The 21,935-nt window shown below is 35.4% G+C and overlaps 1 protein-coding gene across 1 annotated transcript in view; it reads right to left on the bottom strand.

Moving 5' to 3' along the window:
- Positions 1 to 1,339: 1,339 nt before the first annotated feature.
- Positions 1,340 to 21,935, bottom strand: part of CFAP299 (cilia and flagella associated protein 299) — a gene marked incomplete at its 3' end in the record, with an annotated part of 625,628 nt that continues 605,032 nt past the window's right edge. Inside the window, exons 5-6 of the mRNA XM_079920505.1 lie at positions 19,984 to 20,113; positions 1,340 to 1,435 (exon numbers count right to left, since the gene is read on the bottom strand). Of these exons, the coding sequence (XP_079776631.1) occupies positions 1,340 to 1,435; positions 19,984 to 20,113 (226 nt within the window). The remainder of the gene's footprint in view (positions 1,436 to 19,983; positions 20,114 to 21,935) is intronic.

The following is a 21,935-nucleotide window of genomic DNA, read 5'->3' as shown; positions in this document are numbered from 1 at the left end:
ATGCTCAAACTGTCCCAGATTTGGCCAGTGGGAACACTTTCAAGGTGGATTCTGTGTCCTTTTGATAAGTCCCCTTCATTTTTCCAGAACTGCTTTGCTTTCTGGCACAGAGATTCCAGACTCTTTTATTTTCCCTGCCTCAGCCCTGGAATCAGTCATTTTTCTAAGGATCCCTTCTTCCCTTTGGCAGAAAATGGTGTTGAGAAACTAAGATCTGGGTGCTAGGTGTGCTGTGCTCACTGATATTGGGTGCTGCTGCTCCAAGGCCCTCTCAGTGGATGGAGCATTGGAATATGCAGACATATACACATTAACATATATTCTGTACCTGTTGTATATATTGAAAATGATGAGATCACACCAATATATCCAATTCTAATTTAACACCACGCTACTCACCTAGACTGAGATCTGACACCTCGTGCCAGACCATCACCTCCACCATGAATACAGCCTTGTCACCCCATTGCAACCGGGGAATTCCTGCTCCGGGATTTCCCACCCCCATACCCACACTAAGCAGACTTCTACCTTGCTTGGCTCCACCTAATTGCTTTAGAACTGGATTGTTTAGAAAGGGAAGAAAGACAATGGGAAGGAGAAGAGGAAGAGCCAGATATGAATCTTAAATCACAAATGGCCTCTGAACATCTTTTCTGCACAAAAGTCACCTGCAGGGGTATATTAGAAAAACATGTTCTTCACTCTTTTGAGGTCCTCATTTCTCTAAAATCTTCTGGTTTCCTTTAGATTTCATTTTCTCAGCTTTATTGTCATGGGGTTCATATTGTCCACGCACATAAACATATCAAACACTTCAATCATTTTATACATCATCTCATGGGATATTTCAGATTATATTTACTCATGTAGTGCTACTAAAAACCTTGTATTTATATTTCCTTACGCCTGTCTTCCAGTGATTTCGGGAGCTAGCACTGACATGTGGTATAAGGCTTGGCCTGCTATATTTGGCAATAGTAGGACCCAGAACATTTTTGGAACATTTGGAAACACGTGGAAAATCTGAGGTACAAAAGAAGTCACTAATGACTATATCTTTGAAATAGCCATAAGATTTTCTCCCATGAACTACTGCAATCAGCTTCAGTGTTTAGGGGGAAAAAAATTTAGAAAAACCTCAAATCAGATTAAGAAGTTATTTGTACCACAAAACAGATAATCAAGATCATGATTTTCTTTCTAATTTCTTTATCAACTTTTATTATTCTGATTTGCCTTATAGCTACAGGACTCATTTATTATTCTAATTTGCTTCTGGTTATAGGAGTCATTTAAATTTAGCAAACCATTAGGAAACCATCTAACATGTTGGTAGTTAAATCTTTCTTCTGGAAACGTGGTCAAAAATGACAGCTTGTATGTAGAGCTCTGTCTGGATAGGGGTTCTAGTAGAGTTGTCACCTGGTTGAGCCTAAAATACAAAAATCATATCGTTAATCAGTCCAGTCCATGTAAATAATTAGCATTAAATGAATTTTCTTCGTGCTTCAATGTTGCAGCAAACAGAACTAAGAAGGCTGTGGCCATGGAGATATGTTTGTGTTTCCCCCCAGATTCTTTTTCTCAGGAGCGGTTATAATTCCAATCAGAAGCTTTGAGGCCCTGGGTTGTGACATTACTGAAAATATCTAGGATCAAAGCAGTGTTCCCCAGGTTCATGCTTGTCTAGACTCTGCTGAACCCCATGGGTCACTAACTCTGCAAAGTTCCCAGGGGAGGGTTTTGTAAACACATGTGATTGCAGGGTAATAAGTCAAAAAGAATGCTATCTTGATTTCAAGTTTGTCAAATAAAAATGTCTCAAGTTTGGAACTGGTTCAGACTAGTGTAACTAACTACCTGTCCCTGGTGGGTTTCATAAAAAATTTCTTATCAGTTTAAAAACTATTTGATCTACTTTTTTTCCCCTTTGTATTGTAATCTGTGAAAAAAGGTTTGGTCCTTTTGCCTTTATTCACGATAGTCTGTCATGCTTACAGGCTCCTAGGGAATGCCTATGGGGGCAAGTGTTCACTAATGTGGTACTGGTAAGAGAAAACAGATGCTAAACGCGTCAGACAATATCTACAATTGCAAAATATTAGTCATTGGGCCTTTTCTATATTTGAAGTACAAAAGAATGATGTTACTCGCTCTCTCTCCTTCTCTTGTAGGAAGAGATGATAAGAAATTTAGATCTGGGACTAGAGAGAAGCTTTGATATTGCCTTTTCCCCATAGTATTCATTTTCTTACACTAGTGAGAAAGAATATATTTGACCCATCTTTGGTTAAATACAGTTTGTAAAATTGTAAAGATTTTGAAATGGGTAAAACAAAAGGAGTGGGTGTCTCGAGTGGCTTACCTGTCCACGTTTTTGTGCCATTTTACAAATCTTTAAGTTGGAGAAAACTGATAATAATGCAATATATTCTTGTCTACAAAGATGCAAATTAATTGCGACCAGTGGCATGCAATTGATTATTGCCCTGTATTGGGACCTGCTTTGTACCAATTTGTAAATTAATTTTACATATTTTCCTTTTTGCTATTTTTGCGTTTTGTTTGTGTTTTCGGAACTTTTACAATGAATAAATTATTCCCCATTGGTGACAACAATGATTCGGAATTTGATTTTACGTCTTAACCTTAGTGATCTCTGTAAATAGATTAATAGATCACCGAGATTTATTCTTTCTTGAGGGAGAGATAACAGAGAATCTGATTTGTTAGCAGTTTTTCTTTATTTGTTTACTTGTCTACTTTGAAGAAATTAAGAATCCCATGTGCATCAGGAAAGAGGACAACTCTTTGATATATGGACTGGTAACTTCTTTGCATTTACTTTTGAACTGTGGCTAATGTTTAGATTTGAAGCTATACGTTCCCTACATGTCTGTGTGTATATATGCTTAGAATTCAGAAAGGCCTTTACATCTTTATGTGTGAGTATATAATATTTTCCTATCTCTGGAGGAATTCATAAATTAAACTTAAAAGTCTCCTAAATTAAAGAAACTCTGTTCTGATTGGCCTATAGAGTTCTTATACAAGTAAGCTCTTATGTAAGTCAAATATTTATAAACTTCCAGGAAAATATGGAAATTAAAGTTTGGATACTTCAAATGTGCTATCCTTAAAAAGTTATTCTCACAGAAATGTTTAAACAACTTAAGGTCATATAATTGAGATAAATATTTGGTAAATCAGACTACTGTAATAATTTTGGTTTAATGCAAACAGCTTGTCCTCTGATTTATCAATGTTAGGTATAACATAAGCATATACATTTTATTCTACTGTACTTGGGTTTACTTTTTTTTTAACTTATTGAGATATACTGGTCAAATAAGCTAACGTTACTCTGACACAATCTTTAAGATAATGAGAAATGTAAGTCTGTATTCAACAAAATCAAATCATTTTTCTGACAACTTTATGTCAACAGTAATTTTGTTTTTTACTATGTCAGCTTGAATATAATTCCCCAGATCTTTAAGTAATATAAAAACTTAGGGCTTCCCTGGTGGCGCAGTGGTTGACAGTCCGCTTGCCGATGCAGGGGACACGGGTTCGTGCCCCGGTCCGGGAAGATCCCACATGCCGTGGGGTGGCTAGGCCCGTGAGCCATGGCCGCTGAGCCTGCGCGTCCGGAGCCTGTGCTCCACAACGGGAGAGGCCACATAATGAATATTCATATGATATCCAGATAGTTTCTAATTATGGTAGAATACTGAAAATTTGATGCCTAATTATTAGGAATAATTTTAAGTTTATATACTTTGCTTATATCCAATGGAAAGTTCCTATCTTGGGTCATGTTAATGAACTGTTCATTTTGTCTCTTTAAAAAGATCTGTGTGTGGCTGTACAAAGATGTAATATAAACTTTGCTTGTCTGTTAAAATGCTTTTAGGAGAGAGACAGTACTTAGTTATCCACCTCTAGTTTTCTCTATGAAATAGAAGTTACTTTGGTTAAAAATCACAATTAATATGAATGGTTGAGACTACATCATAAGCAATAGGGACAGACTAATACCACTGTCTCTTTGCTTTTGTGTTTCAAAGAGAAAGTAGTTATATCCTATAGTGGAGGCTTTATAACAGTATATAGTAGTAATTATACATATCTATATACACATATAACACATTTATATATAGCTTATACATTTATATATTTATAATTTATATATTTATAAATATAATTTATATAATTTTTATATATTTATAATTTATATATGTTTATATATATAAAGTCACTATTATAGGAACTTCCCTGGTGGCGCAGTGGATAAGAATCTGCCTGCCAATGCAGGGGACACGGGTTTGGTCCTTGGTCCGGGAAGATCCCACATGCCGCGGAACAGCTAAGCCTGTACACTACAACTACTGAGCCTGTGCTCTACAGCCCACAAGCCACAACTACTGAGCCCACGTACGTACTACAACTATTGAAGCCTGTGCTCTGCAACAAGAGAAGCCACCACAAGGAGAAGCCTGCTCACGGCAATGAAGAGTAGCCCCTGCTTGACGCAACTAGAGAAAGGCCGCGCGCAGCAACAAAGACCCAACGTAGCGAAAAATAAAGTTAAATCTTTAAAAAAAATCACTGCTATACACCGTTATAATTATACACAATATATATTAAACATAACTATATAATGTATATATAGTAGTGCTTTTCAGGCTTTTCTTTTTTTCTCTTTTGTTCTATCTCAGTACCTCTGTAAAATCTTGGGACTTACTGAAGACCACAAAGAAATTTTATGTGGATTATAACTTTCAATATTTACCATACTGGAAGTGGAAATTCAGCAAATTTAAAATACTGATTCATTTGATTATAGCTATGATGAATATAACTGAAATGTTAACAGAAATAACATCTTACTATTAATATAAAAATTATTTTGAGTTCATGGATCTCCTGAGAATTGCTGTGATATGAAAAAGCAAAATGAAGGACAAAATTTGGAAGTAAATTTTCCTTTCCTTGGTTTATAGTACTTGAGTCTGAATAGAAGTGATGAAATGTGCTAAAATTTTAGTTAAGTTTGCCCTGTCTTGATGAACTTGATTACTGGCTAATTCCTTTGCCTACTATATGAAAGTCTTTTCTTTTCTTTTTTTCTTTTTATACCTTCTGTGTAATCTGTCTAGGTAGCAAATTGTGTCTTACAAGAATAATTTTCTGTCCTTTATGATGAATTTCTTACATCCTTGATTGTTTAAGAAAGAAAAAAATAAGAAACAAATAAAAGAAAACAAAGAACAAAAATTCCTCACTTATAAAGAGCTAAGGTTCTTTACAATCATGTTAATGTAATGTTTATTTTTAAATGTTTTATTGTCTTAAATGTTTAATTAGTTAACTCAGTATTATTTTTTGTAGCACCCTGATCCTATCTTAATCAAGTGTCCAAATATCTTCTGATAATTTTTTTCCTAATTTTTGACTTTCTATAATTGGATCCTAAGTATAGAAAAATTAAATAAAACCTTCCAGATATATTTTACACCAGAAGATATATTTGCGATTTCCCAGAGGGGCCCTGGAAAAATCACAAAGATTTATTTTTTCACCTTTGAAATTAGGTACCAGAAAGAATTAGATTTTTCTGTAGAATTCTGTGGGAAGAGTTGTTAAATCAGAAGAGATGCTCAGCCCTGCCGAGGTTAGATTTGTATAGGTATAATGTTATTAACATAAATAGTTCAGATATTTTGTGTGCTTTTTGGGAAGTCCCTGGAGTTATGTCATTGCCCTTCTTGTCTTATAATATGGCTTTACCCTCAGGGTAAACACTGATTGCAACTCTTAGGAATATTTCCATCAGATTTTGTTGTATTTAGCAGAGTTCTGGTGGTACTGAGCCTGATGATATTAGACAACAGTAGTATAATGTTATCTGTCATAATTTCAGCTCTTGTTTTTAAAGATACAAATGTTTAGGTCTTACTGCAGACTTACTGAACCTCTTACTTGATGTTCCTGTTATAAACAATTATATCTCAGGATTATTTTACATCATATCTCAATAGTTCTTCCTCTATAAAATTATTTTCATCCATTTTTCTGAATCAAGTACAGCACTCACAAACTTCTTTTAAAATAAATTTAATCATTATCCTTAGATGGTTTGTCATATTTTTTTTTTGCAGGGGGCAGGGAATGGCTTTATCATCTTTGTTTTGCATACCACAGAAAGCACTAACCATTTTGTTTTCTGCATTATTCTTATTATGAACCCTCATCAGACTGTTCACATTTGAAAATTATTAGTAATAAATCACTCAGACATTTTAAGTCCCTATCACCTACAGATGGTATTGTTTTACTCTGATGCTTTCTTGATGTCTCTCTTATAGTTACAGGTGAGAATCTGTGTCTTCAACTAAGAAGAAAAGTGTCAGAATATTGTAGAAAAGAACTATACCAGGTACTTCAATTATTGACACTTCAAAGCTGAGCTGACATAGATTAGACAACTTCCAAACTGCACCGCCGATTTCCAGGTCCTGTTTTGGCCAAACGAGAGGACTGCATAGGACAGCTAACCAAAGATCCAGTGGAGCAGGAATCAATTATAATAAGACTGAACGAACTAATAAGAGAAATTATATTGTGGCTATTTGTCTGGAATATTCTTAATATTCTTTTAAGCTTTTATTTTCAGATATATAAGAACTACCCTATCTCTCTCTTGTTAAGCAATATGTAACCCATTGCAATTTAGTAAAGTCTGCTTTTGTAAACTGAAGTGAAACATTTTAAAATGATATCTGATTCCCACTTCTCTTCCAGGATTCAGAAATTTATATTAAGTCTCCTTACTTTCCACAGCCATTTAGTTATTTGCATAGGTTCAATAATGCTCTGTCATCTATAATTGTACATAATATAATTGTACAAATTATAAAATCAGGGCCTTGACTAGAATGTCATACTTGAAAATAATGCTTATTTAATCAGGTAGAAACAGCCACTCTTTTCAGGGATTAAGTTTGACTTTACTTATGGAAGCAATGTCTACGAAGCCCTGGCCTATTTCTTGACTTAAAAAGTCCGAGAATATTATATATTCTGTGTAACTAACTTGAGCATTCCTTGGGCTTGGTTTCCTAGCCTCAGGTCAAGAAATAATAGAGGTTTTTAAAAATCCAATTTGAGAGTTCTTATGAAAATTTCCAAGCACAGTTTAATTTAGTATTTGTTCAAAATTGTATGGATTTAGGGTTTACATGGGCAACTTAAGGTGTCCAATATGATAAATAAAATTTTTACTTCACCTATGTAAAAAATCAGTCAACTCTAATGAGACCAGCTTTATTTTATAAGAATAATCTTTCTTTGAAATTATTATGATAAAAAGAGGGGAGGAGACTGTCAGGGAGAATTGTGAGAGACTGTGAAAGGGCAAAAAACAAATGGTGACTATCTTGACTACTCACTAATTTAGGTTTTCTCATCTTTGATTGATATTACAACTCTGTAAGTGGTAGAAATCTGATAATAATGCAAATACTTCTTGTCTGTATAAATGCAAAGCAGGTGTGTTTGATGGACTGCAACTAAGTTTTGCACTGATTTTGATAGACCAGTTTTGCATCTAGTTGTAAATTCATTTCAAAATTTCTTTTTCCCTTTATATGTCTCTGCTCTGAATTCTTCTTGGAATCAATAGTAATATCTACCAGTTCCTCATTAATTAATGAGTTAAAAATCTTTGATACATGCTCATTTTATATCTATATCCTTAATCATAGATAACAAGAATGCTAGAAATAATCTCACATATACAACAACAACAACAAACAATGCAGTTGGTTGAGAAAATTCTGCACAAGTTCACAGCACTGTAAGGACTTGCTAAAAGACTTCTGCCTGAAGTCACTACTAGGTCCCAGGAGAGATGGGGACTCCAAGCCAAATATAAAATATGAGTAAAACAAGACACTGGGATAGATCATTGGTTATAAATTGCTGAAAAAGAATAATTGACCAAACAAAGTAAAAAGACCCTAAACTTACTCTACAAAATCTGAGAAAAGTTATAGATTTAAATGTATAGAGGAAACCATAAACCAATCTATAAGAAAATATCATTAAATACTTGCCCATTCTTAGTATGGGAATCTTTTTAAACATAGAAACATGGGAAGAAATCAGAAAGGGGAATCAATAGTTTGGACTATATAAAATTTAAAATTTGTATGCCAAAAATATTATACATGTGAAAAGATAGATATCTAAATTGGAATGTGTCACGAAGAAATACGAAAGCCAAAGATTTTCTACCTTTCATACTTTAAATTTAATGAAAAAAAAAAACCCTACTAAAACTCCATAGAAAAGTGTGTAGAGGGCAATATACTAACATGCATGTGAAAGAAATGTTCATCCCTGATAATAATTGAAAATGAAAATCAAAGTGACCCTCAATTAATCTGAACTATAAAATTAACAAAGCTTCAAAAGTATGCAAAATAAATAGAGCATGGTTTGGGGGCAGTCTTAAACAGTTCAGGTATAATTGTAAATTGATATGGGTTAACTGCCAAGTGATTTGACAATATCTCTCTAAAGCTTTACAATGTATGTATCTTTTGACTAAGCAATTTCCTTTTTAGGAGTCCATCTTAAAGAAAAAAATCAGAAGCTTGGTTATAGAGAGTTGTTATTTAAACCTAGGGAGAAAAACAGAAACCAACCTAAATGTCCATCAGTGGGAAATCCTTATATAAATGGTGAGTACTTTACAGGGTAGAATATTGTTTTACAGCTTGCTTTTTCCATTTAATAGTGTAAATAAACATCTATCCATACTAGCACATCATCTTCAATAAGTATAGCTTTAACTCATTTTTAAAGCTGCTTCATACTATTTCACTGTGATGATGTATCATAATTTATTTAATCATTGCCCAGTCATGGACATATGGATTATATCCAGTTTTTAACTATTCCAATAAAAAAATGAAATTCTTTTAGAACTTTCATTTTTTTCTAAGTTGATACACCATCAGGAAACAATATCTATTCACAGAGCACCTATTCAATAGCACATTAAACATGTTCTCTCATTTAATCAGCACAACAGTCTTGTGTAAAATGGTTGTTTTTTACAGATTTAACAGATGAGAAAACCGAGGTAGAGAAGTGCTCTGAAGGGGTTAAGTAATTTGCCTTAATCACGAAGCGGATAAGATCTATTTAACTCCAACTTATTTTACCTATTGCCCCTCTTAAACAGCTTTTCCCTGCCTGAGTCCTGGTGGTTATACCCCACACTTTCCCACTTGTCCTGTTGTTCTTCTAGCCCCTTTCAATTGATCCCAGGCATTTTGGAGAGCCCTTAGGTCTTCAGTTCTCAAATGGAATTCATTAAGAGACTTAGACAGGTCTTGTGAATATCCTAAAATATTATTATATTACTCTGTGTGTGGCCCCATGTGTGCATTTTCTTTTCTGAGCAAATCCATAAAATGTATCAAATTGTTAAAATAAGTTGTGTTTCCCAAAAGGTTAAGAACCTATTCTCTGGAGAGCAGCCTCACGTGCTTGTTAAGGCAGTGTTCTGGGTTACCAAGTTGGGGCTGCCATTTGTTTGTTTGTTTTATTGTGTTTTTTACTCTTGCTTCAGCTATTTGAGGCTATGTGTATCACTGAGGCCACCAATATTTATGCTGAAGACATCCCAAGCAGCAATAAACATTTAGAAGTTATCAACATGAAATTTTTCTCTCTTGCCAATGGACTTGATCACTATTCATGCTAGTGTGTTCCATGTTCCAATATATTTCAATATCCCTCAACCTGCTTTAGGATTTTAGTGACTCAGAAACTATAAGCATCTGCTGGGGTGGTGAATCGTTAAGGAGCTGACTATGTGTTCAACTGTTGAGACCCAGAAGAAATCATGCTCTCTTTGAATTAGAAATGATCTATTAACTGTGGTCTTGCACCAACAATGACTCCACGCCTGACTCTGTGTTTCTGGTGCCTGCTTCTCTATCATTAGTTATCAGTCTTTGAAATCATGAAGGAAACAATTATTTTGTTCTTATTTAATCCTTTCATTTAGCCAAGAAACTAACCTTCCACGTCCTGATTTGTGATAAATTTTGCAAAAAAGTGAGCATGAATTGGGGCTAAAGCTCTCTTCCTCAAATTTCTCCATTCTCATTTCTGTTTTGGCCTGTTTTACCATTGGCATAATGTTTGATTAGGCTTTCCTAGTCAGAGGCTTAAAACAACAATTTTCCTTTGTCATATATGTTTTATTGAAATATGTACTTTTCTTTTCACAGCAGATATTCAGCTTGGACAGTGAAGGGTTATCATTCATACTTTCATTACTAAGCATTGATATATATATATATATATATATATATATATATAAAATTTAAAATTATATATTTAATTTTTTTCTTTCCTCCAGCTCACCTTTTCTGTGCTACACCTTATATATGAGTTCATATATTGGACCCTTAACAACAATGTGCTTATCTCTAGGGGTTGTTGCATAATACTGCATAAAAATTAAAATCAGTTTTCCAGGTTGAGAAGAGGTCATCACATTTAAGCTTTAGGAGTTTTAATTCATAAAAGCCAAGCTCTGTTGTGTAATTTTTAATGTATTCCTCAAGGCCATTGATTTTAGCAGTTAGTTGAGTAAATACTTAATTTATATGTGGTGGACTTTCAGTTCAGGTATACCAGGTGATTGCCCAGGGGAGAAAATGTTTAAAAGCTTCTTAGTATGTGGGTGTTTTAGGGCTATAATCAACCAAACATTCAATAATTTGGGCAGCAAAACCAGAAAGTTGGCAAGGCCTCCGCTTTACTTAATAACTGTGACTGTGCCACTGTTAAAAAGCAACTTTTACAAGAGCTCTCTGAGGAAAATCCAGGAGCCAAAAAAGTGGTGCTGGTGATTCAGTAAGTATCCCTTGCCCCATTAATTCAAGTTTGCGTGGAGTTGAGGGAACGCTGTTGGAGACTTTGAAGAAATCATAGCTTCTCTTAAACCTATTCTAGTCAATATGGGTTCTTTTTAAAACTATCCAATAGGAAATATACCTTGGCCCTGTAAAAAGACAGACTGTAAAACTGAGGACCTTCAGTGAGGGTGGAGCTTCGAGAGAATAAATTCGAACCATCTGCGGAAAGGATGTAGGAATGTTATGGGCCACCATTTTGAGAAGAGAAATTTCAGCCTGTGACAGGCTCCAGATGATTTTAACATAGTCAATGAACTAAGAGGCAGAATTAGGAGGCAATTAACACCTTTCCTACTAACAGTAGCAAGTGTTTGGGTGGGGGGTTGTGGAACAGAGGAGAGAGGAGCTGTGAGGAGGTATTGCTGGAATCGTCCTCTAAATTCAGCAAACAAACAAGCAAAACCCCCCAAAACAAAAACATATGTTTTCATTAGTAGAAGTTATTTTTAATTTTAAACGTTGTTCACTAGATATTGTTTTGCTCGTAGAAAAAGAAAGTAAAATGTGGCTTTTTGATTTTTTGTGTCTTTTTGCATCTGTATCATATACAATAATGACTATACATTCATTTTAAAAAATAATAAAATACCAAGAACCTAACACAGCGCCATTGCCCTGGACACCTAGAATCAGCACTCCAAAGTTCAGCAAAGGACCCCCAGGGTTAACTCACCTACCAAGGACAGAAAAGCACCAGAGTCAATTACTCTGGCAATTTTCAACTCTTTGAAAATAGCATTAACTCTACATATGTTTCAAATGTCTAAGATCCTAAAATAGTTTAAAGTTAACCTCAAAAGTTTCCAGGATATTTTTGGCCCTCCTATTCATTTCTTTAGCAAATATTTAATATTCAGTTTATTCATTCCACAGATGTTTACTAAGCACCTGCCATATGCTAGCACTAGAGACCAGAAAGGGTTTCTGCCCTACGTTTCAGTTTATGCTTTATAAGTCTCTGTCATGTATGTTTCATATAAGCCTCTGGGCAAACCTACCTGACAAAATGATTCTTGATGAGGCCATGACAGCAAGAATGAGTACCATCACCCTTATTCTATAATGATCCAAGTAAGGAAGGAAAAATAGCGGCAATTTATCAGTGGAAGCATCTACTGCGGTCATTCATATTACTGTGAAGGTTATCCAGAAGCCTTTGCTGTACGGTTTGTACTTTGTAGTCAGTTTGTGCAGTCTCAGGAATGTGTAATTTAGGCTACTTAAAATTAACACTGTTGACTTAAAAGGTGTTTTAGAGGAATGAAGTTTGATTACCTTATGGACATATGGTAAGGTGAAACAATAGCTAATGATATATCACTATGAAAAGCAGTATATATCAAATCCAGCTAATCTTTAAGTTCACCTGAGGAGACATTTAAAAATACTCTTGGGCATATATCTGGAGAAAACCATAATTCAAAAAGACATATGCACCCCAATGTTCACTGCAGCACCGTTTACAATAGTCAAGACATGGAAGCAACCTAAATATCCACTGGCTGATGAATGGATAAAGAAGATGCGGTATATATATATATATATATATATATATATATATATATATATATATATGTACATACAATGGAATACTATTCAGCCATAAAAAAGAATGAAATATTGCCATTTGCTGCAACACAGAAGAACTTAGAGATGATCATACTAAGTGAAATAAGTCAGACAGAAGACAAATATCATATGATATCATTTATATCTGGAATCTAAAAAAACGATACAAATGCACTTATTTACAAAACAGAAATAGACTCACAGGCATAGAAAACAAACTTATGGTTTCCAAAGGGGACAGGTAAGATGGGACATAAATAAGGAATTTGAGAGTAACATATACACACTACTACAAACAAAACAGAGAAACAACAAGGACCTACTGTATAACAAAGGGAACTATACTCAATGTTTTGTAATGACCTATATGGGAAAAGAATCTGAAAAAGAAAAAAAAAATGTAGAACTGAATCACTTTGCTATACACCTGAAACTAACACAACATTGTAAATCAACTATACTCTAATAAAATAAAATATTAAAAAAATACAAATTCCTGGGCCTTGCCACAGACCTATGCAGTTTGAACCTCTAGGGGGTGGAGCTTAGTGTTCTCCTGATTGGCTGGCGTGAGGAGAGAGGAAAGGGAAATGCTATATAGAAGTGAAGGAAATTGCTACTAATCAAGCCATGGTGGGCTGGATGTTGATGAAGAGCTCTTGTGATAACAGTTTGCATTCCAAAGTAGCACATTTTTATGTTTGAACAGTTGTGATTTTCAAAAAGGGGAGACTGGGTTGGGGAGCGCCTGCTGTATAGACAGGAGTATTGATATGTAAAGAGAAAAGAAATACATCCTGCTAAATCAATGCACGGTCTGCATTGCATATTGTCCAAGTTCTGTGACACTCAGGGTGAACCAGAAAGGTTTATGCTATAATAATGTCTTTTGTTTCAATTTCTTACATCTAATAGAAACCACACATCTCTAAGATCTTTTAACATTTTTGTTTGTTTGTTTGTTTGCTTGTTTTGTTATCAGCTATTTATCAGGAAACTATATTCAAATGCACTCTATTAGACACGAAACAAAGTAACAAAAAGGAGCCTCTGTCTTACTGTATTTCATATTTTTCATACAATTGATTTTCTTTTGAACACCAATTGGAGTTTAGCCAACAGAAAAATAACCTCCTTTCAAAATGTCTTAATCATTTTTGTACTCAGAAATTTTGATTCTAAGTCATAACACAAATGGTACAGATTTTCATTGAACTGTGCAGAATGGCAAAAACTCACTAGATTTGGCTTCCACTCTTGGAGTTCAATTTTCTCTCAAAACTTCTCTGCTATTTCTCTCCTTCCTGTACCTTGGTCTCAACTGCTTGCAGTTAAGAATCACCTGGGAGCTTTTAAAAAGTATGGATGCCCAGGCCTTCCACCCAGACCAATTAAACTAGAATCTTTGGGGATGAATCTTTGGGGATCAAATATTCTAAAACTTTCTGGGTGATTCTGATGTCTGGCCCATGCTGAGAATGACTCTTTAGCCAAAAGGAGCTCCTCTCCCTTCCCATGTAGCCGCATGCTCTGTGCTTCCACACCTTTTATGTGATGTTCCTTCCTATCAGTATACTCCTCTGCTCCAGTCCTCATGTTTTCACCATATTCATCCTTCAAGATCCAGTTCAGATGCCATCTCTTTCATTAACTTTTTTTTGAATGCTTTAGGTCCAAAGTAACTTCTTCCTCCTTTGAATTCTTGGAGCATTTTCTTTCCTCTCAGGTCACTTTCCAGCTTGCCATTTCTCTGCGTATTTTATGTTCTCACCTGCCCACCAATTAACCTATAAGCTTTTTAGGGCAAGAAACCCACCTTTCGGGTCCACTTTTTATACCTCACAGTGCCCAGTAGTTACTCAGTAAACATCAGACGAGGAACAGGAGGATGGAAGGAAGAATGAAGAGGCGACAGACTGACTAACATCCATCCACCTTTTTCTCTATACTCATCCAGCACCAGAACCAACTCTCTTTCTCTTTCCTAAGTGTTGGAGTAAAGTGAGATCTCTCAACCACTTTTTCTTCATTGATATATTCTCTAAGTTTTGTCTTTACCTGGGTGGCCGGGTAGTTGTGATACTAAAAACGTAGCTCAGAAACATCCTAACTGGGGTAGGGCCCCTAATTCTGGTTCTCTTTGCTCTTCACCTGGATTACTGTTACGCTCTCATTTTCTCCAGTCTTTCTCCCTAGTCTGTCATAATCAACACCCTCTAATCTCCTTAAAACACAACTTTCTTCCTGTTATTTCCCTGCACAAGAGCCTGGGCATATTTCCCTATTTCCTGTCAGGTCTACTCCAAGGTCTTCATCAGTCTTGCATTCAAGGCTTTTCATGACCTTTCCATGCTCAATTCCCATTCTGCTCCTTCTCCAAACTAATTCAGCAGCCAAATTGAACTATTTAGGTTTTCTTTGCCTTTGTTTTACACTCATCAACCTTATCTTTGCTAATAGGTTTCATTCCTGGCATTATCTTCTTCTCCATCTCTATGAGTTCAATTCTTAATCATTCTTCAATTTCAGTTAAAAGATTACCTCCTCTATTAATAATCACCTAATAATCCCCAATGCTGTCCCCTCACCATCTCCTTTCCACTGGCTCCTGCCTCAGATCAAAAGTCATCTCTTCCACTGAATCCCCAAAGCATTTCTCTTTTTTGCAACATATCACTTTCTTCCTTATGTTGCAGTTATATTTTTTACATGCCTGTTTCCTTAAAAATCTTTCAAGCACTTAAAGGGCAAGGGTTGAACTCTTGCTCATCTTTACATTCCCTATGGTGTCTCAAATTTATGTTTAACCTCCATCGCTAGAGTCTACTAATGATGAACTCTGTGACCTTGAACAAGTCATTTAACCTGTTTGTGTCAATTTGTTCATAAATCAAAAACATTCTAATTTAACAGTCTTAATTTGAGACAGCTTAAATTACATATTCCTGGGACTGCACAAGAACACTTGAAAGCACATACCAAATAAAGGTTTCTGCATAACCTCAACAAAGCCTACAATTATGGCAACACTAGCTGTTTCCACTGATAAGTTCCTGTAATTTATTTTCTGACTTACTTGGATCAATACAGAGTGGTGTGACTGTACCCTTTCTAGCTATCACTGTTACCTCAAGCATCAGTGACATAATCCACTCCTCAACTTTGAATTATTATAGCATTATATTTGTGTGTTTGGAGGGAATCATTCATTTAATCATTTGTTCCATGAATATTTATTAAGTACCTATTAACCAGACATTTTTCCAGGTGATATGTTCTCACATTAGTTAATAGAAGAGGGGAGGGGAAAGGAAAAAAGCTGGTGTAACTGTGGAAGATGTTTCCTATTTTAATCATTTTATACAATCTCTCATCTTATTAGTAGATCATGAAGGTTTTAGACCACCTATGTTAGGCTAAGACTCAAAGCAAACTCTTTCAGGTTAATGTTTCCTAAAAGCAAAAGAAAAATGCCTAGTTTTTCTCATTTGTCCAGATAGTGCAGAGGAGTGAGTGCAAACTGCGTCCCCTCAGTCCTTCTAAAGGTAATACAATGGAAACATTTTGGTGGGTGTGAATCACTTAGACAAGCATTCTTCACTCAAAAGTAGAAACTGACCTTATTTTTTCCAGATGTTATACAGCTGCAGGGAAGTTAAAGTCAGTGGTCCTGTTTTCAGTGCAACCAAACTCTTATTGCATTGGGAATTTATTAACCAATGAACTCATATTACTTGTTCTAAGACCTGCACAATTTTCTTTTTTCCACTCTTACCATTCACAAACAACTATGTTTCATAGGAAACATGCTTCAGAATTAATGAGTCTACATCTGTGTTGTACAAAGGAAACACATCCTGTTTACCAGTGTTTCCACTTTTCATTTATCTTGACCCCTTTAGTTTTAAGCATAAAATATTTCAAAGAGAGTACTTGAAGGAGAGTTGAGTTGTGTTGTTCTTACAACATTTTATAGCACTTTATGGAGTTATTAGAAGGTGTTCATCTTAGGAAGAATTGTCAGCAAAGTTATTAAGAAGAATACTGACTATAAAAACGTAACTCGTATCGTTGTTTGTAGTTCAAAAAACTTGACATATTAGCTTATTTCTTCACTCTCCTGCAGGCCTGTAAGAGCTGCTATGTGGATGCATGAAATATAAAAGGATCATGGGTCTTTGACGAGGGTGAAAAAGCTAAGAAATCAGGTAGGTGATGTACATGCTACTTTTATATCTAGTCCATAAAAATGAAAATATATGTGTTATATTTTGTTTGAGAACACTTGTGTTTGGGAACAGAGTACCAGATCTCTTGAGATTATTGTGTTTTTATAGATAAGACTTTTTCAAATTGTGGTTCATGGCAATCTACAGCCGAATCACACTGGCCACTTATGAAAATATGTACTTCTGGGCCCAGTTGAGTCAGAATCTCTGTGAATCAGGTCTGAGCCTGTAGAAGGACTCCAGAGATCAGAAAATAATGATAACAACAACAACAATAAACTCTCATCTTCCAGTTGTGAACAGTAAAGCCTAGGGAGGTAAAGTGAATTTCTCAAGGCCATGCAGCCAGTTAATAGTAAAGTAAGGCCTAGAATTTTGTTTATTAATTCTGAGACCGACATTCTTTTCCAGTAAGTTTTTATCTTTAAAAAGATAAGCTTAAAATAAAATTTAAAGAAATAGAAGTACCCAAATATTATTGGATGTCTCACCCAATAATTCTTTACTTTTATCATTAATTAACCAAATCCTTGTTCATTCTCCAAGATTTTGGAAGTAACTTTCCTTCAGACTCATCATGAATCTTTTGAGTTATAAGTAAAATCTTCCAGGAAAAAAGAGGAAGACATTATATTTCATGGATTGTTGACTAAGTCTTTGAAAGATCATGATTGATTACTTTGTAAATGTGTGTTTTAGTTAAAGTTATTTGAACCAGTCAAGCAGCAGTTTGGATTCAATAATGATTCTTCAAAGACATAGACAAAAACTCTAATTCATGACATACATTCTTGATATATGTATATGGCATCAGTTAAAATAGAGCCCTAAAAGAGTCTGTGTGATATTCAAAACTGATTCAAAAATTTGTTTCATACATCTTAATGATGCTATAAATCAATTTATATCTTTTCTTATGTACATAGTTTAGCCTTCAAAAAGGAAAAGACTCTGTGAATGCTATTTATTAAGTTTTCTGTAATTTGCCTCAAATGATAACATGTTGGCACCCATCTATGATGAGTATAGAGGCACCACCAGAGAGAAGATGCACTCATAAACTTCTCCGCTATTCATAGATTCATAATAAATATGGCCCTACTGATGTTCAGGTCCAGTCCCTCATCTAACTAATGAGAAACCTGAGAACAAAAAAAAAAAAAAGAGTAATGTTCTTTTGAAGGAGATAGTGTTGTGTCAGAAACTGTCACCATGGTTGTTAACTCTAACTCTCCCCCTCCCCCAAGAGAATGTAAGCTGTGGGGAAGTGTTATCTTTGTCTCACAGGAAACCACCAGAAGAGAAAAACAGGAGGCCACCAGAACTGGTTAGAACCGGCCAAGTCTAAAATGGCTGATGACCTGGTCTTCAGTAGACCTTGAGCCCCATCATACACTCACTGTAATACATGAGCATGCTAAGTGACAGGCTTGCCAGTGGCCATAACAGGAAGTACCACACCATAGAAGGAAAAAAAGGAGGTGGCAACCAGTTCCAGGAAGAACCCCGCCTATTCCCAGAAAGCCAATGCATATGCCTCCCTGTCATTAACCCTACCTTTAAAAATCTTGCCTTGATCACCCCCTGACTAGAAGTTGATTTGTGAACTAAGTTCCGGCTTCTCCATTCTCTGGCCATTGAATAAAGCTTGTGTTATTTCAATCTCAGCATCAGTTTTGTTATTGCCTGTGCAAATCTGAACAGGAAAAGAAGCTCCCCTGCCAAGGCAGGGGTCTTCAGCCAGGCTAGGGCACAAGGGTGGTGGTGGGGGTGCTCCATAAGGCCAATCTAGTAACAGAACTGCTAGTTGTCTACCCAAACCTCTCTTCTCCCTTTTGTAGAACTCTTGTTTCTAGCTGGACATATGGCTACCTAAATAAAGATTACATTTCCCAGCCTTCCATGTAGCAAGATATGGCTGTGTGACTAAGCTCTTGCCATGGAACATACGTGACCATGAGTGTGGTAGCTTTGGGGAAACTTCCTTACAAGGCAGTGGGGGCATGTTCTTTGTACCTACTCACCTTCTTCCATACATTCTGTTTAAAAGGTGGTTGTTTTGGCTGGAGATCTATGTTGGCCTAAGAGGATGAGGGCCTCCTTGGCCCAGATGACAGTGTAGCTGCCACTCCAACTTTGGACAGCCACTATATAGACTTACAAGTGGGAGAGAAAGAAGTCTCTTTTCTCTTTAAGTCACCAGCTTGGGGTTTCTTGTGTTTGAAGCTGTATCTGATTCAGACAAGAATCTATTTCATGCTACAAAATTTCCTTTATTCATTTTTTGAGCACATAGTTACTAAGTACTTTTTATGAGCAAAGAACTACATTAAGTGGATATGAAACTAAATATTTTTTATTTTGAAAAACTTTTTGAAAAGGTTTTAGATTAAGACTCCCCTTTACCCTCAGTCCATCCTTTACCTACCCCAGGCATATCACACAATTTTATTCCTTCACTATGAAGAACTATTTCTCTTGACTTTGGATTTTAGACTGATACTGTCAGGTGAGTAACATGTTTTCTAAAAGTTAGAAAAAAAACCCACCAAAGCAACCCAAGCACATACGACTTTTACGTTTCAACCTTCGCCCCCAGCTATATGACAAATCATGATTAAAAGTCATGATGTAAATGTAGTCTTTGAAAATATGTAAGATGTAAACATTTGTCTTTGAACAAATTCAAAATATCATGGCACATGTTTTTAAAATATTTAAATCAAATGTATTTTCTAAGTTAATGCTCGGAAATGCACTAAACACAACACTGTTTTCAGTGTTAGTCACATAAAAAAAGGTATGTATGTGAGGTGAGAGTCTCTCTTCCCTAAATGACTCATCTCCCCTTTCAGAGCAGAAAGTTACTGGACTCCCCAGAATCAGAGCAAACAGATTTGCTGTCACTGGCTCCCTTACCTAATTCTGCTGTCAGGCATGGAGAAGTGTTCCCACATGTGAGTTCCATTTAAATTCCTCCCAAATTCTTCTTTGTTGATTTCTGATAATTTATTGTTTTGAAGTTTTTTTCTTTAAGGAGAGTAGATGCTCTAAGTTTCCACATATCTTTTCACTTCTAAATTTAAAAGCTTAAGGTCAAATATTTAATAATTTTTGAATGATGGTAGAGATACAATAAAATTTGAGGAGATACCTAAGTGTAAAAGCAGACTTACCTTAGGGTCCACGTTGAGAATTTTTCTGTCTCTTTTGTATTTGAAAAGTAAGCCTTCTGGATTATCAGCAATCACTTGGTAGTTGGGAGTTGAATTCCAAACAGCAACATGACTGTCCCAGTTGTAAAAACTATAGAAATAAATATTTATTAGGAATTAATATGCATAATGAATTAAATTGACAAATATATTTCAGAAAATATTTGGGGCAGTTCAGCTTCAAAATAAATGGATAGGATCACAGTCTATACAACCATGTAGACCACATGTGTGATTAAAATTCTTGCAGAAAAGATTAGACTGGGTTATTTTCAAATCATTTAGATACATATTTATGAATGTTTTGCATGATTTCCTGGTTTGAACACTCTAGGACCTAGGACCTATTCCAGTATCATATTCCCAGGAAGTCAAGAAGAAAATTGATACAATTTAAGGCTATTTCTTCTAGTTCAGACTCTTCAGGATATTGAGTATTCAGGGTATTAAGAGACTGTTTACTGGAAGGAAAGGCAGGCTAAGTCACCTCTTTTCATTCAAAACAAATTAATTCATTTCTTTAAGGTTCTATTTTTCAATAATATGTTTCCCAGGCAGTAAGAAAACTACTTGTGTTTGAGAGGTTACCAGAGGCCAGGCATGATGTGATGTATTATAAAACAACACCCATATGAATTTGCTCTTATTTCACAGACAAGGCAAGGATACTATGGGAGTTCAACTAGCATAGTTAACACCCTGCAACTAATACATCATAGGGTTAATATTTCAACCCAGATCTGTGTGTTTCAAAGCATATGCATGTTCTTTCTACTGTTCAACATTGCCTGTTCAATCCCTTCTTTGGAGGTTCGTCTATGGAAACTTTCTATTTTTTTCCATCTCTCATTTTATACTTACTTGTCAAAAACAAATATAATGCTGTTATGTTCATTGGAAGTATCCTCAATACACTTATTTTTACATATCTTATTCCCATTAACACATTTTCTAATATTATGTTTGCTTTTAAAATGACAGCCACAGAGATAAGTCATGTAGAGCTCCCAGCCCAGTACGCCTCTCAAATATTTGTAATATTTATTTTTAATCATTTTCCCCTTATCCTATTTCTGGGTTGTTTTTCCCTCTATTACTCCTCTTCTTCATTTTGAAAGAGTAGATTTCATTGATTAAACTCACTCTGAATTACATTGTTTTCTGAGGCATCACCTTTTTGCTACTACCTGAAAATGTAATATGTTTACCCTCAAAATTTTTAATACTCAGAAAAAACTGATTATATAGATCATATATTTATATCTTTGGGGGTGCATATTAGTGAGAACTATTCTCTCTCTTCCCCTCTTACTCCTTCTATGGCCAAGACATTGGAGTGTCTGCCTTTTCTGAGGCACAGAGTCAGGAAAAGTGGTTTTCCAACCATCTCTGTCTGTTTAATCAAGCCTCTGCAAGAGAGCAGGAATGACTATCTGATTAGTGAACTGAGAAAAGGAGCTAAACATTCATGGCTTTCTAGGTCCTCACTTTAGCCAGCTTTCATGAGTGAAGTTTATCATGGCAGGCTCAATGCCCAATAGGGTGATGATAGGAGAGCAGCCTATAGTACTGGTGATAAATTCAATCCAGTGGTAAAAGTATTACAAGCCAATTTGACTATGCACCCAAGCTGGGTCCCCCAATTCAGTTTAATTCATAATAAAGAAGATAAATTGACCTCTATTCTCCTGGCTGTTCAGTTAGGAGATTCACAAATTGGAATAGGGGACATGGGTATGATCCTCAACTATATATATATACACACATACATATATTTCTGAGATATATGGATATACATAATCCCAATAAAATGCTTGAGTCATACAGGCAGATTTTATATATATACACTTTATCAAAAAAAGTTAATTTGTGTAGCACGTGGTACTTTTGATGAAGTGATTTGGATTGTTAAT

Source organism: Stenella coeruleoalba (genome assembly GCF_951394435.1).
Source record: "Stenella coeruleoalba genome assembly, chromosome: 4".
NCBI classification, from domain to species: domain Eukaryota; kingdom Metazoa; phylum Chordata; class Mammalia; order Artiodactyla; family Delphinidae; genus Stenella; species Stenella coeruleoalba.
Note: the sequence above shows the minus strand (reverse complement) of the source record. Positions and strands in the feature narration are given on the sequence as shown.